The 13874-nt window shown below is 56.1% G+C and overlaps 3 protein-coding genes across 3 annotated transcripts; 2 read left to right on the plus strand and 1 right to left on the minus strand.

Moving 5' to 3' along the window:
- Positions 1-1517: 1517 nt before the first annotated feature.
- Positions 1518-5729, plus strand: VOLCADRAFT_86810 (uncharacterized protein; the record flags this gene model as incomplete). Its single annotated transcript, XM_002946431.1, has 10 exons — positions 1518-1600; positions 1791-1853; positions 2250-2298; positions 2550-2639; positions 2894-2995; positions 3494-3550; positions 3941-4165; positions 4312-4423; positions 4795-4928; positions 5166-5729. 10 exons carry the CDS (start codon positions 1518-1520, stop codon positions 5727-5729), a joined length of 1479 nt encoding a protein of 492 aa, XP_002946477.1.
- Positions 5730-8513: 2784 nt separating this feature from the next.
- On the minus strand, positions 8514-9871 carry VOLCADRAFT_86811 (uncharacterized protein; the record flags this gene model as incomplete). The annotated part of the gene is made up of 3 exons (XM_002946601.1): positions 8514-8616; positions 9054-9316; positions 9581-9871. The coding sequence occupies 3 exons, from the start codon at positions 9869-9871 to the stop codon at positions 8514-8516; spliced, it is 657 nt and encodes a 218-aa protein (XP_002946647.1).
- Positions 9872-10132: 261 nt separating this feature from the next.
- VOLCADRAFT_116069 (uncharacterized protein) lies at positions 10133-13634 on the plus strand (the record flags this gene model as incomplete). The annotated part of the gene is made up of 8 exons (XM_002946432.1): positions 10133-10238; positions 10349-10446; positions 10522-10613; positions 11555-11651; positions 11746-11847; positions 12210-12385; positions 12741-13259; positions 13499-13634. The coding sequence occupies 8 exons, from the start codon at positions 10133-10135 to the stop codon at positions 13632-13634; spliced, it is 1326 nt and encodes a 441-aa protein (XP_002946478.1).
- Between the last annotated feature and the right edge of the window lie 240 nt (positions 13635-13874).

A 13874-nucleotide genomic window follows, 5' to 3' on the forward strand; every position in this document is an offset into this window, starting at 1 on the left:
TCAGTAAGCATTAAGTGCCGAGGCACTCCAAAAAGTGACTTGTCGTGCTCAAAGGACTGTGTGGTTTGCGCCTGGCGAGGTAAAGCACCCCATACTGCGGTGTCTGCGCTGCCGCGCTGTCGTGGGTGTACGTCATTGCCAGTCGCCTTTGCATAACAACCTGGACTCCACCTTGAATATCTATGTCAGCAAATGGCCCTGGAAGTATTTCCTCACTGCTTCGTGACACCATGTTTGTTGGTTTCAGGCAAAAGGTGTACGATGGGTTGGCTTGTATGTGGACTGGGCGCATTTTGGCGGGCATCCTGCTTAAGCGGGAAGGCTTTGGCTGTGCGAGGCGATCCGTATGTCTGTCATAACATAAACCATATCTTCCGTACATCTGGGAAGTGAATTGTATTTCTCTGCCTGCTGCGGCCACCGGTCGTGGACTGGCGGTCGCAGCACTTTGTGGATTTACGCATGCAGGCTCTGCGGCTCTGCAACTGTAGGTCGCGGTAACACACGCAGGCATGGTGACGAGCGGGTAATTCTCTATTGCTCTGCTTTCCATGCATGCTGCGCGTCCGTCAGCCTTAGCCTGTGCCTACATGAGCCTAACACTACGAGCCTGGATAAGGCCGTATCTTCAACTATTTCCAAGGTTAGAGTTACATTTGATTGCGGTAAAACGGCAAGCCCCTAATTGCCCCGGGTGTTCCTGGTGGAACTCGTGTAAGATGTACAGTCTTCAATAAGTATTCGGTGGTCATCTCGCTGGGGTGCCCTTTCACAGGCAACGAGGAAGAAGACAGGACACGATTACCCTTCGGCACGGGAACGTCAAGCAACGTTTATAGACGTTGTGTATAGATCGTGCTGCATGCGCGGAATTCGGCACCAGGAACGCCGGCACACAATTCCTCCGCCGCTTCTCGGCACCGGTTCGTCCGTAACCGAACAACCCGGTCAGCTCACCCAACATGTGATCAAAATATATATAAATCAAAGTGATCCCCCCTTCAAGCTGGTGTTATGCTGCTATGTGGTGTCCTTTCTTGGATGTCATACACGTTTTGATGCTCCGAAACTTGTGGGTAACCACAAGAGCTAGGCAAAGTCGCCCTTCAAGGAACATTGGCCAAGTTATCTAGCATACTTTTACGTGTGATATCAACTAAAACGCGCTTCTTTGTTTTCTGTGCCACCGTAAACTTTCGGAAAGCCACACTTCTCTTGTCCATGCGGTTTAACGTCGTGGGAATTTAAATGATGGAGCATCCACCGGTGCGGATGGCATCAAGCGCAATGGATGGAGTGTCTTTTGAGGGGATATTAGTTAAATGGTTCGCTTGCTTGCAGAGCGAAAGCGGACGAGATAGCCCGAAACATGCAAAGACACCCGAAGACCATGCATTGTGTAATAACTCTGCGGCTGCAGGGGAGGTGCTGCGGTGAGGTTAAGCCACAGCGCATGTGAGATTTCTGACGTTTCTATCGTACTCAAGACCACGACTTCCTCTTACAGGCTGCAAAACATGCTCAAGTTCAAGGACAAGGAGCTTGAGGAAGCTCGCAAGGAGGTCGCAACCCTGAAGGTCTCCGTCTTCACCAAGGACAAGTATGCCCACCGCACGCAGCTGAATTTATACCCACGCGAAGCCTGGAAACGCCAGACATATGCAACACTAACTAATAGTCTGATACGTCTTTCTGCAACCTGTCCCGTCCTGCCGGTTACTAACCCGTATTCCGACGTTACGGCCCCCCACCTCCCACCTCGGCCGTGATCCCTGACGAACCCACTTCAGGGCCCTCTTCCAGAGCAACCAAGAGCTGAGGCTACTTAAAGAGCGCCATATGACAACCGAAGGGTACGTACTGCCAATACGGCGGAGCTCCTGCCTACGAACGCACAACCAGGGGGTCATTACCCAACGACCCAGCGACCCCACTGAGCATGTCGCCCTTGGTTAACAACACGGCAATGTCAGGCAGCCTCGTTATAGAGATACTTCACGATCCTTCATCTGTTGGTTAAAAAACCACGAACATGTATAAGGGCCGTTATTCTTGTAGCCATGCCGCATAATATCATGCGTGTGCAGTACTAATGGGTCAGCACTGTCACTTTGGGTCCCGGTTATACCGAATATAAAAGCTCATCTCTTTCGGGAAGTCTCGCTGAGTTATCAAGACAAGCTTTTGCAGCTCCTTGCCAAGGATTCCCACGTTACCTATGTTACGTGTGTTGGCGGGTTTTGCTGTAGGGAGGTGGCAAACATGGCGAAGGAGTTGGCGGCCGTGAAGGTTGAAAAGGTGCGTTGCTACGGGGGTGGACGAGGCGTAGTAACCCGATACGTAAGGCAGACATGTCGAAAAGGGTCTCGAACTTGGATTTGCGGGGAAGCAATCTTCGAATAGCTGGAGTGTCTACTTGTTATGGTTATCCTGCTCTGCTCCCGCGCCTGTAGTTACCCGCGTCATATCAGTTTTATGTTTCTCGTCGCCTCCTCCTGACACCCAGTTCCTGGGCTCATCTTCCGGTATTCGCCCGCTTTATTTCACAGCGAAAGCTTGAGGCTCAGCTGGCGGGTTTAGCCAAGAAGGGTGACAAGGAGCAGTCTATGCCGGCGTTGCTGGCGCACCGCTCGTCACTGGTGAGTGAAGACTGCCATACAGCTCTATGCAACCAGGAACATGAAACGGCCGGAGGGGGCGGGGGCCAGGCTCTTCTAAAACGGTGCGTTTCCCCTGAGGTTAAGGTAGGGGGTTCGGCGCCCTTGTCTTCCTTCCAAACTGTGGGCGTGCATATAGATCGGGGCAGGCCCAGGTTTTTTGGATGTGGAAAGGAGGCGCTACTTATGTTGCTTTCATTACTGCTTTATACGCTTGTTTATTATGTGCGCTGCAGATCAGTGTAGCTTCCGTGGAGGGGCTGGAGCAGGTGGCTTCTCTGCAGGCCGATTTGAGGAACGCCAAGCAGGAGGGCGAGAAGGCGGCGGAGAGCATTAGGGTGCGTATGGTGTTGTCGTTTGGGGTTTCAGCAGGTCAGCCAGATCTCGGCCGGAAGGCAGATAATGCAGGATTGGTGGAGGGGTGCATCTAGAAGGGCAAGAACGAAACGGGAGGCAAGAGGCTTGCTCCGGGCTGTGGGAAAGCGGCGGGGGTTAGCAGGCGGGGTGAGTTGGTGCGACGTGTGTTAAGCGTGGGAAACAAGGAAAAATGGACGGCAATGAGGGGCAGAGGGAGGAGGGAAAATGGAAGAGCGCGGCGCCCTGGGCCGGTCCCGTGCATCCAGGCCCTACGGTAATGCAGAGCACCGCCGGACTTCATTCGGTGGTTTTGTAACAGTACAAGGGTGAGAACACTACAACACTCCCTTCCTCTTCCCACCGCTCCTCACCAGCGCATGCGTGAAGGTAGTGCTGTACCGTTACCTCCCGCGGTTGCTTTTCTTTTCCCATTTCCGATGGTGTCCCTTTTTGCTGTCCCCGTCATGGTGCTGCCCCAGGTGCTGGAGAGCCTGCTTCGCAACAAGGACCGGAAGATCCACTCCCTGCAGCGAAAGGTGACGGCAGAGGCGAATCCCACCACCTACATTTTACCAAAGCGCGTGCTCCCTAGACTCCAGGACTGCACCCCAAGGCCACGTCTGGATTTCTAGGCGAACACATTACTGGCTTCACGCGTGCATCTACACATAGGAAGAGCACGCTCCGTGATTGCATCTAATGCTCGCTGCTAGTTGCAGCGATGCCATTGCATTGATGGACTGTCCTTTGTCCTGCGCTTGGGGTCCTGCAAAGCAAGGAGTGCAGAAGGGAACTGCTGAGACGGATCTGGCGCGGGCGGTTAGCGGTATCAACGACATTTGCAACACGGTAATGATAAGGTAATCACAACTGTGCGGACCAATTGCGTTTGAACCCTGACGCCTGAACCCGGTCCCTCACCACAGATGGAGGATGTTGAGGTGTACAGGACCAAGTGTGCGGACCTGGAGAACCGGGTCTCGGACCTGCTTCGTCAACTGGACACGGAGAAGAATGCCTGCCGTACCTCTGCGGATGTACTGCGCCTCAGTGATAGCGAGATTGTCAAGCTGACGGCGGAGCTGGGCAAGACCCGTACGGCGTTGCAGTCGGCGCAGGAGGCGGCAGCCAGGAGCAACGCTGCACTCAAGGTTGGTGGGGGCGGGTAAACGTGGGGAAGAGGAACATATATTTCGCAGGGTAGATAGGCGAGGAAAGGGGAAGCTGTTTTTGCGTGGCAGTTTCCCAGCACCTGTCCATTGCCTGTTGACCTTCTCCCTGCCATCTGCTTCCCCAGGTCTCTGAGTCCCGGTGCTCTGCGTTGGAGTCCGAGGTGAGCATCCTGGCAGAGCAGCTGGCGCGCACCTCTGCCGTGGCACATCGGGTGGCGGTGGCGGAGGTCAAGGCTGGTGAGCAGGGAACTGTGGTACTGGGCTGGGGATGCTTACCAAGGTCAAAGCTGTGCTTCGTGGTGCATAGTGTGGTTGCACGAAGTCGGCGACCGCGGTCGGTCTTGTGTCTTGCTGATCGGGCGGCCTAGCCTGTGGTCCTTATCTCCCCTGGTGAGGCTGGGTGAGTTGCCTCTCAGGGAGCTTCCGTCCAGCATTCCTGCCTCCTTTTTGGAAAGCTAAAGGGCGCCAGCAACATTGTACGACACGTTGACAACGAATATTACGTTTGATTGGATACACACTGCCGACCTGTGTCCTCCCGACGTTCCACCTACGACTCACGGCGTATCGCGCCGTGTCATCAACATTCCACCATCCTTTCCTGCCAGGCTGCAAGGACGAGGGCGTAATCCACGTGACTCGTCACCTGGAGGAGGTCCGTTTCTTGAGCGGCGAGATTATGCGTCTTCAGGAACGCGTCAACCAGCTGGAGAAGGAGCTGGCGGTGTCGGACGAGCTCAAGGTGCGACATAGCAAAGGGCGCTGCCTTACACATGGTGGATCGGCCGGCGCCCTTTCACATCTCGGCATTGGCTTTGCGAGAGTGGAGCGTTGCCATGGAGGCTCTTGTGTGTCCAATTTCGTATATTTTCCTGGCATGTACTGGCCCAAACAATTAACCGCCTTCCTACGTCCTCCTCCTAACACATTATGTCCACACCTGGTTTCCATGTCTGTCCTCACACGCGCACGGCTGCAGGACCACTACCGTCGTAAGTCGCAGCCTGGGACTCCCAAGGGCTACTCGCAGGGGGGAAGCTCGACTCCATCCAGCCCCGCGGGCTCTCCAACTGCCTTTCACTCGGCCCGGACAAGGCCCAAGTCGGCGGGTGGCAACCACGAAGGGTCTGGCGGCAAACGGACGCCGCGCAGTGCCGGCCGCACCGGCTCGGCAGCCGCCTCTGGTGGCACCATCCGCACTTCGTTCTCCACTAGCAGTCGTAAGTTGCCATGGGGATTTAACCCCAAGTCGCCAGCCAAAATGGTTGAGGCGGAGATGGACGGGGCTTCTGGCGGACGAGGCGGCAGCCGGCGGCCAGTATCAGCGGGCAACACCGGCAGTGCGGCGAAGGGCGCCAAGAGAAAGGAGGCCGTGGCGGAGGCGTCGGCGGAAGTGGCGGTCGCGCTGAAGGAGTCTGTCTCGCAGGCGGCGGAGTCGGCAGGCCGTGCCCGCAGCCGTTCGCCTGGGCGCAGCAGTTCAACGGGACGCCACAGCCGATCAGCAGGCAGCCGCTCGCCGGATAGCCGCAGTGGCTGTCTTTGAAGACGGAAAAGCAGCGTGATGGGGGGGTAGGTTGGATCTTGGGCACACGTATTTGTCAGGGATGGGCCGATGCAGCAAGGCCTCTAGCTTCAGGCACGCTCTTGGAACTGGGAATGGGTTGGCTGGCTTCTTGGGCTGGTTGGCTTTCTGACTACTCAGGCGCGGTTACAGGAGTCACAAAGCAGGCGCGTTGGGCGGCTTTGCAGGTTTTCAAAGGGGTGTATGAAGCATGCAAAAAAGGCAGGCGAGAACGCGGGACCCCGGCCTGCTGCTGCTGCCGCCTCCGCATTGCTGATCCTCGCCTCGGTGCCATAGCCGATTGGCCCTGGTCACTGTTATCACGCATCGTGCTGCTCACTAATCCAATTATTCATGGTTTCCATTATGCTACGAAGCCCATGATGGGTTTCAATCCGCACTTATCACACTATGGCCTTGACAACGAGCGGGCTTTTGTCAACGCCGCCGTTCCAGTTGCAGGAAGGCGCCTCATGAGCTGAGCTTTTCTCTGTGCGTGGGTGTCTGCATTCAAGGAAGACGACCTACTAGAGCAGTCGCCGGGACGCTGCAAGTGTGGCAGCGGGCCGTCAACAAGGAAGGTTGCATGTGGAACCCGCGGGACTGTTGCCTTGCGCACTCTGGGGGCAATATCCTGACATTAAGACGCTCTTAGGTATTTCGAAGTTTTTCTTCCCTGGAGTCGTTGACAGTCGAGGCCATGGTGTAAGGTCCCACATCATAAAACACGACAATCAGTTGGGGACTTTTGGGACCTCTTGGGGAATTTTGGGACACCGAACAATCTTTTCCTGGGCGCGTGCACGCTGAAGGGTAGAGGAATTGTGTAGGCGGAGTGGAGCAATGAACAGCACGGACTTGGACAAAGACCCAACCCGCGGAGGGATGGGTAGAGTGGGATGGGGTGCGAGGCGTGGAATGGCACCGTCGGGTGCTACTGGATGTGGATGGCAGGAGTTGGTGTTGTGAACTGGTCATTGAGCACGCGGATTTGTACGCAGTTTTAATTTGTGCTGTATTTTGTGTCACTTGCGCGGCTCCTGGTTGCGCATTGCGTGCATGTATGTGCGTGGAAAAATGGGGACTGGGGGCTAATGCTGCCGTGCCTCAAGGCTGTCATGAACTCCGTGGGAGATATATGCTCTCGCACCCCTCTCTCACAAGACAAAGACATTTTTTCCCAAACCTAATGGCATGCCGAAGGACGCGTGTACGTGAGCCACGCGCGCGCGTAAAGGTTCCATCTATTGTCTGAAAATTGCTGCGAATGCAGTTGCACCGACAGCTGTTTGGCACGCGGCGATCTTGCGCGCGTGCTTTGCCGGCCCGCCTTAGTGCGTGCATCTGGGCCCCTGGAGGACAGTGGTGTTGGTGTTGGTGGTGCTGGTAGGGAGAAATGTGTTTGACAAAAGCCGCGGACAAATGAGTAATTGCGTGCCGTGGACTTGAGGACGTCTTTCCGTGAACACGAGGCAAAGTCCCAGCTGGTGTGTTAAGGGAATGTATATCGATGTGTGTTGTGTGTTATGCACGTAAAGGTTATGTACGCCTTGTTGAAAAGCAGTGCAACAGAGAACACTGCTTATACCTGTCTGTTATACAAATTCGTTACTAACAGGATGTTACCCTAAATCGACGTCAATCGACGCGTGTACGCACTTCGCGTGCGCTGTTACATCCTCCGCTGACCCTTCCCCCTTACTTTTGCACCCACAAAAACTCCTCCGCCTCCCTGTGCGGCACCGCCGGCATCAAAATCGTCGTTATCTTTGCCGGCTGTACATTCTTTCGGAGCCTTCCTCGGCAGTCCTTATGGCCGTCGCGAAAACACGTTTGTAGCGTTCTTCGTGTTTCTGTGCAAACACAGCTTGTGTGCTTCCTGTCAGCCTTGAGCCTTTGCGGCCTGCTCTGTTGGCAGTTTCGCTGGTCGTGTTACTCTCAGCTGCGGCAGTGTTAGCAGGTCGTTCTGTGAACTGTAACACCAGGGTCACTATCTCATGTGTCCACTTTCCTCACGAGATAATACCTTTGGACAGATCGACAAATAAGCAATAAACAGCTAGACAGGCAGGCAGATGGCGGACAAGCAAACAAACATCCTTGCGAATCATTAGGGCTCAAAAAAATAAAAACCCAGATCAACAGGGCGTCCAGCCCGAGCCAATAAATTGCTTCGGCATTCACAAAATTGTGTTTAAAACGAAAGAAGTCATGCAACTGACGGCCCTGCCTTCAAAGGGGTTTCGCCGTGAAGAGCCCTCGTCCCTCCCTGATTCCGCACACACGGTGGTAGTCGCTTGTGCACTAGGTACCAGGACCCCAATTCTTCTCACCGCCACGCTTTGTGTCAGAACAGGAAAAGCATTACACGCATATCCCACCTAGGCACCAAGCCGTCGAACAAGCGGCGCTCCTGAAGTGTTGACCATTTTGACCATCTGACTGTGTTCGAAGAGCTCACTGAGAAAGCTTGCAGTAGGAAAGCGCCGAAAATGAGATGAAAAACCAAACTCCTTATCAACTCCTTATCTTCCTTATCGATGAAGTAATCCAACTCGCAGCAGCCCCAACAAGAACACGTGCATGTACTCGTCCAGCTCGCTGGTCGGTACCTCCCTCATTCCAGGATCGGTTCCCTAGGGGCTTAGGCCCATAGCCGCCTTGAATTCCTCATACTATACCGAAACCCACGCTGGACGTGGATCCATGAGACCCGCCTGCCGGGCAGCCGGCTCGGTGGAAGAAGTCTCGTTTCGTCCACTGCTTTCACGTGAAGCGGTGCGGTGCGCCCACACGCCGCGTGATAAGCGTGTCTCCACGGCTGTCGTAAGATACCCGCAGGTCGCTGTCCAGGTAAAGGTTATCGAACCTGACGGGGAGGCCAAGGGAAGGCTTCTTTAAGGTTTGGTGTACAGGCATCTATCCAGTCCCTCCTAGTCGGATCCGTTGCAACCCATCCCAGTCCACCACATTAGAAAAGCGGGTGCTGACAAGTGGCAACCCAACACAGTCCCAGAGCCTGGCAAGTTACGAAAGCATGGTAAAAGCAATCGGCAAGAGGCCCGCAGTCGCCGTAGACCCTCCCACACCGCGCTGCTGCTTTCCCAGACCTGCCGCACCACCGACCCCTACACAAACCGTCCCATCGCCTCACGACGACCCCTATAACCCTAGGACTTCTCCAAGGCATTGCCTAAGAGGTTGACCTCTTCTTAATGTCCTCGCCAAGCTTCGTTTGGGCCATGTCCGGGTTTGCCGTGTTTCTCCTAAGCCCTATCCATCCGAACCGCACCCCCGCCCACGCACCAGCCCTTGCCGAATGGCGGCAGGCCCAGCGCGCGTCCGCCTGGCAGCTTCAGCTTGGCGGCCGTGAAGCTGAACTCCACTCGTTGCCGCCCCGCCACCATTAAAGAGGAATCGACAATGAACGCGCCTTCTGGCGGGAAGGTGATGACGTTTTGCAAGTAGCTGCCCTGGCTGCTACTGCTCTTGCCAGTGTCGATGACTTGATAAACTGCACCTGCCTGTGTCCCGAATAGCGGAGCGCGTTCGAGGATGAAGAGGGTTTCCTATGAGGGAGCAAGCGCGTGTAGGCATGTGTGTGACAGGATAATCATGGTAGACCGTAGCGTCTGAGGGCCGTGCACAGGCAAAACCATTTAATTATGCTGCATGGGTGGAGGCTCCTCTAGCAGATAGCATGCGCAAAGCCGGGGCAAGGGGAGGTTCCATGCGAGACGCTCTGCTGTGTTGTTGGTCTGCATCACATGTGCCCTCCCGCTCAGGTGGCTACAGCAGAAATCTCTACAGCCATACCCCGTTAGGAAATTTACCTTTTCGGAAGTCCATACGAGCTCCCATGTACCCGACTGGGCTGGCCCAGTCGTCTCCAAGCCTTCGCCTGCGCGGCGCAGCTGTGCTACCGCGTCCTGGATTAAACTTAGGTCTGCTGGGCCAGTGCTCACACCTCGGCTCGTCCGGGATACCACTCCTAGAAGTTCTTGCTTGATTGAATCCACTTGCGAGGTTGTGCTGGCATGAGCTTGCACCAGAGCGCGCCGTAGCTGAGCAACGGGGCTGCGATGTAGCCCATATGGTCCGGCCTGGCGCTGTGCAAGTTGCATAGTATGCATAGTGAATTTTAAGCCAGCTGGATAGGTGTATGGACGATGCACAGCAAAGGTAACTTCCTCGCTGCTCAGATACGTGACCGAAGTGCACGTCTTTCCTTTTCCGTACCCGTACGTCGGCAGTACCTAGCAGAATTTTTCGCTTTGACGCTGCATCGTTATTATGCCAAGAGCCTGCACCTTTCGAATGACGTGCTGAAATGTTCAGCTTTAACTTTTTTCCATAACTCTTGCATTAGTTAAGGCGTTGTAGCAATGTTTGTGCATTTCCGATTCCTTCAAGCACGCGCCAGGAGACGAAAAGACCACGAGTCTGAAGAGCTAACCTTAGAAAGCGCAAACTTGACTCCAGGACAAATCGGTGGGAAACGGTTGGGTTATGGGCCCAGCCATTCGGACCTTTAGGACCAGCGGTTACTGTTGCTTTGCAGCCAGAGTACTAAGGTTTTTTCGTTGCATTTACATGTGCAGCGACTGCTCAAAAGGCACTGAAAATTCTGGGCTTGAACACGCGACTTGAGGAGCTCACCAAGCAGGACCTCGTCGTCTTCCTGTATGCCATGGGTCTGGTAAGCCGCCTCCTTCCTCGCACGGCTCGTCATAACCAAAGTCCGACCGCCTTCCCAACCCTGCCCACCGCCTAGAATCCCACGGACGACATAATTGACAGCAAACTCCGCACGTTCAAGCTGCACCACAAGAAAACGTTTACTTTTGGCCAGCTTGCGCACGTATGGTGAGCAGGGGCCTTAAGACCTGTGACATATATGTAAGGGGAGGTTGAGCAAGGGAGATCGACATGCCCGCGTGGAGAGGAAAACAATGGTGCGGCACGCTGTCTGGCCACACATGCAGCCCTGCCAGTCTGAATTCTTATTACCAGGAGCAGTCGCACCAGTATCGGTGTGGGTATCCCAGGAATGACTACCTCACCGGTCGGGCCGACTGCAGCATCTCCGGAGGGCCCAGCCAGGTGAGTGTTGCAGCTCCACCTTATCAGCCTCCCAGCGGTCCTCAGCCACGACAAAAGGGGTTCGGCCAGGCCACAAGCGCCAGGTTCCCATCCATAGTTAGACGGAACCTTGGGTCAGTTAGGCCGCTGGCTGCTGTGCTGGAGGGGACCCAGTCGTTGCGTTGGCGCCGGTCCATGGACTATATTTATCATTAGCAACGACAGAAGGCTGGGTGCTGGATGGCGCCAACGAGTTTCAGGCGGCGCGGCGATGGAGTCAGCCGCATCTTCTCCCATCCCTGGGCTAGAGACGCACTCCGCCCAGCCGCAATCCGCCAGGCCCTTTCCGACGTGGCACGGGCTAACCTGGATTGGGTCGGGTCGGATGAAACTGGGTCCAGAAAAATTGCAATTACAATCCGGACGGAATCACCTGGACTCGCCAGTAGGTCGTGGGCTAGGCCCACGCACAATCGCACAGCCATACGCCATCTTTGCCAAATCCTGCCCGCAGCTCAGATCAACATGACATTTACAGAATCTGCAATGATCAAGTATCAAGTTCCGAACCCGACAACACCCCAATCGCCTGGATGGGGTTATGGCAACAAGAGGGTTTGCTGAATGCAGGATTCGCAGGCGCTTAAGCAAGAATTAAATTAGAAGCGCTAAAGCGAAATGCTCCCACTTGCGTTTTCCTGACTCGTTCTTCGCAAACCCCGCAGGCACTCGATGTTGCAGGACCTCACCGACGAGGACGAGATCCTCAAACGTGCCTTCCAGTTCTTCGACAAGGACGGCAACGGGGAAATCAGTGTGCAGGTGAGCACAGCGGCTGGTAAGCTCAGCAGCAACGGCGGCAGCGGCATTTTCCTTAGCGAGCGCTGCTCCATTCGCCACGGCTTCTCCCTCCCAGGAGCTTCGCACAACCATGCACGAGCTGGGGGACCTCCTAACGGAAGAGGAGATCACGGCCTTCATGGATATCATGGACGTCAACAACGACGGCGCAATCGGGGTGCGCGACTGCGCGTGTGTAGTGTCTGTGCGACTGTGTGACCGCGAGATTGTGTGCACTTATGCGTGACCCATTGCAGCCGCCCCTTGAGGCTGACATCCTTGGGGTTGGCACAAATCTCGCGTCCGTCCCTCACCCACCTCCCGGCCTGCGTCGACTGGACAACTCGAGTCCGTCTCATAAATACCCTGGCATTCGAGTCAACTATTTGTTGCATCCGTTTAACCCCTGGCGCTGGGGTCTTTCGGTGAAAAAGATGTGTACAGGCTCACGTACTGGCGTGGATCACGCCTGGCCTCTTGCCTACCGCGGTCTTTGTTGTCCGCTCTCTGCTCCGCAACGCGGCTCGCCATTCCGCGCAGTACAATGAATTCCTGGCGACGCTTAAGACGCAAGCACCCAACATGACCGCCAGCGTCGGGGAAAAAGTCTCTATGGATCTTGGGGAAGGACACCACCGGCGGCAGTCCATGGCCCCGCGGCAGTCGATGGCGCCGCCAGAGCCGTCGTCAGAGCCGTCGTCAACAGCCGTGGCGCGGTACGTATTGAATTGTTTACGTTGAACGCTGGTTCCTGGGAACGTATTTTAGAGGCGGAGGATGGAGAGAAAAGTTCGATAGTAAAAAAGGGACACTGCGGTGCTTCTTTAAGGCTTGTGATAGGGTGGCGGTTCTCATGCTCTGCACTCCCGAGGACGTATCGGTTTCCTGTTCGGCCGACATATGTCATGTTGCGGGAGGAAATAGCTGCGCTGCGGCATGGCACGGGAAGCGCACAACGCCCTCGGCATTCCGTCTAATATGTCCTCATTTGCCGCACTGAACTCTTGGTTTTAAAGTGACCCAACTGCCGCATCAGGTCCTTCCCATCCGCCATCCCACTCGCTTTAACAGATCTTCTGGAGCTGGCCCAAATGGCACGTGGCCCCAACCTCTTAACGTACCGTCGGGCGCCACCGCTGACCGGATACCTGACGGAGCGGGCAGGCAGTCAACGGCGTCGCCGTTCGCCGCCGCTGCGGATGCCGGCGGTGCCAGCGCCAGTGCTAACAACCCCCGAGACAACGGTGGGTCTCATGGCGCCGGAGCGTTCGATGGGGCCCCGCGGGAACAGACCCTGGGAACGGTGGAGCGGCCCCCGGTGCCCCTCGTCAGGGGTGGCTCCACCTCGTCATCGCAGCTGCCTGCCTTCCCCGCACGCCGGCAGACTTCCCTAAAGGCTGGGCTCCCGCCACCGCAGCCGGCCGCTGTGGCTGAGCCACTGCTCGAGGCCGACGCGCCATCAGCGCTGCCGCAACCTAGCTGCAGCAGCAACAACCGGAGCTTTGGTCCATCGCTGTCGATGCCGAGGGGTGCTTCGGGTTCTGGGGCCAGTCCACACCCGCCGATGGAGCGACCCGGGTCACTGAGAAGGTAGGGCAGGGTGGCTTAACCAGGTAGCAACATGGAATAGGAGCAGTCGCAGCGACTGGGGTGGGAAAACAGTACCCACGAGATTGCGAAAGAGATGTAATCCGTGGGGAGAGTGGGGCGCCGTTACATGGAGTAGCCTGAACTCCTGCTGCCTTCCGAGCCGTAGCCGTCAACGTTCGGATTCAAGGCCCCAATTACTTACCTTGTTCCGGCGCTTCCTCCCCCCTATGGACGATCAGGACTGATGGCCGTCCGCTGTCTGGTTCCGGAGCCCCCCCTGGATCGGCCCCGGGGATCAACGGTGAAGGGGATCCCGGGCAGGGCCTCCGAGCACCGTCGGCACTGGATCCGGGCTCGGGCTCTGACGGTACCTGACACGTCACTGCGCCCTCCGGCAGCATCAATCCATTTGGGGGCGTTGCCGGAAGAGGCTGGCGAGGGAAGAATGGAAAGGCGCGCCACAATCCGCCTGGCAGTGAGTGGTGTCTCTCATTTGGCGTGTTGCTCGAGGTGGTGGGGTTACGGGAGCTTCGACATCAAAGATGCAACACTGTCCTGGTAGTCAGGCAAATTCCTGGGCAGGCGCTAGCCCGCGTGCAAGCGACTGATGCCTTA

Source organism: Volvox carteri, assembly GCF_000143455.1.
Source record: "Volvox carteri f. nagariensis unplaced genomic scaffold VOLCAscaffold_3, whole genome shotgun sequence".
Lineage (NCBI taxonomy): Eukaryota > Viridiplantae > Chlorophyta > Chlorophyceae > Chlamydomonadales > Volvocaceae > Volvox > Volvox carteri.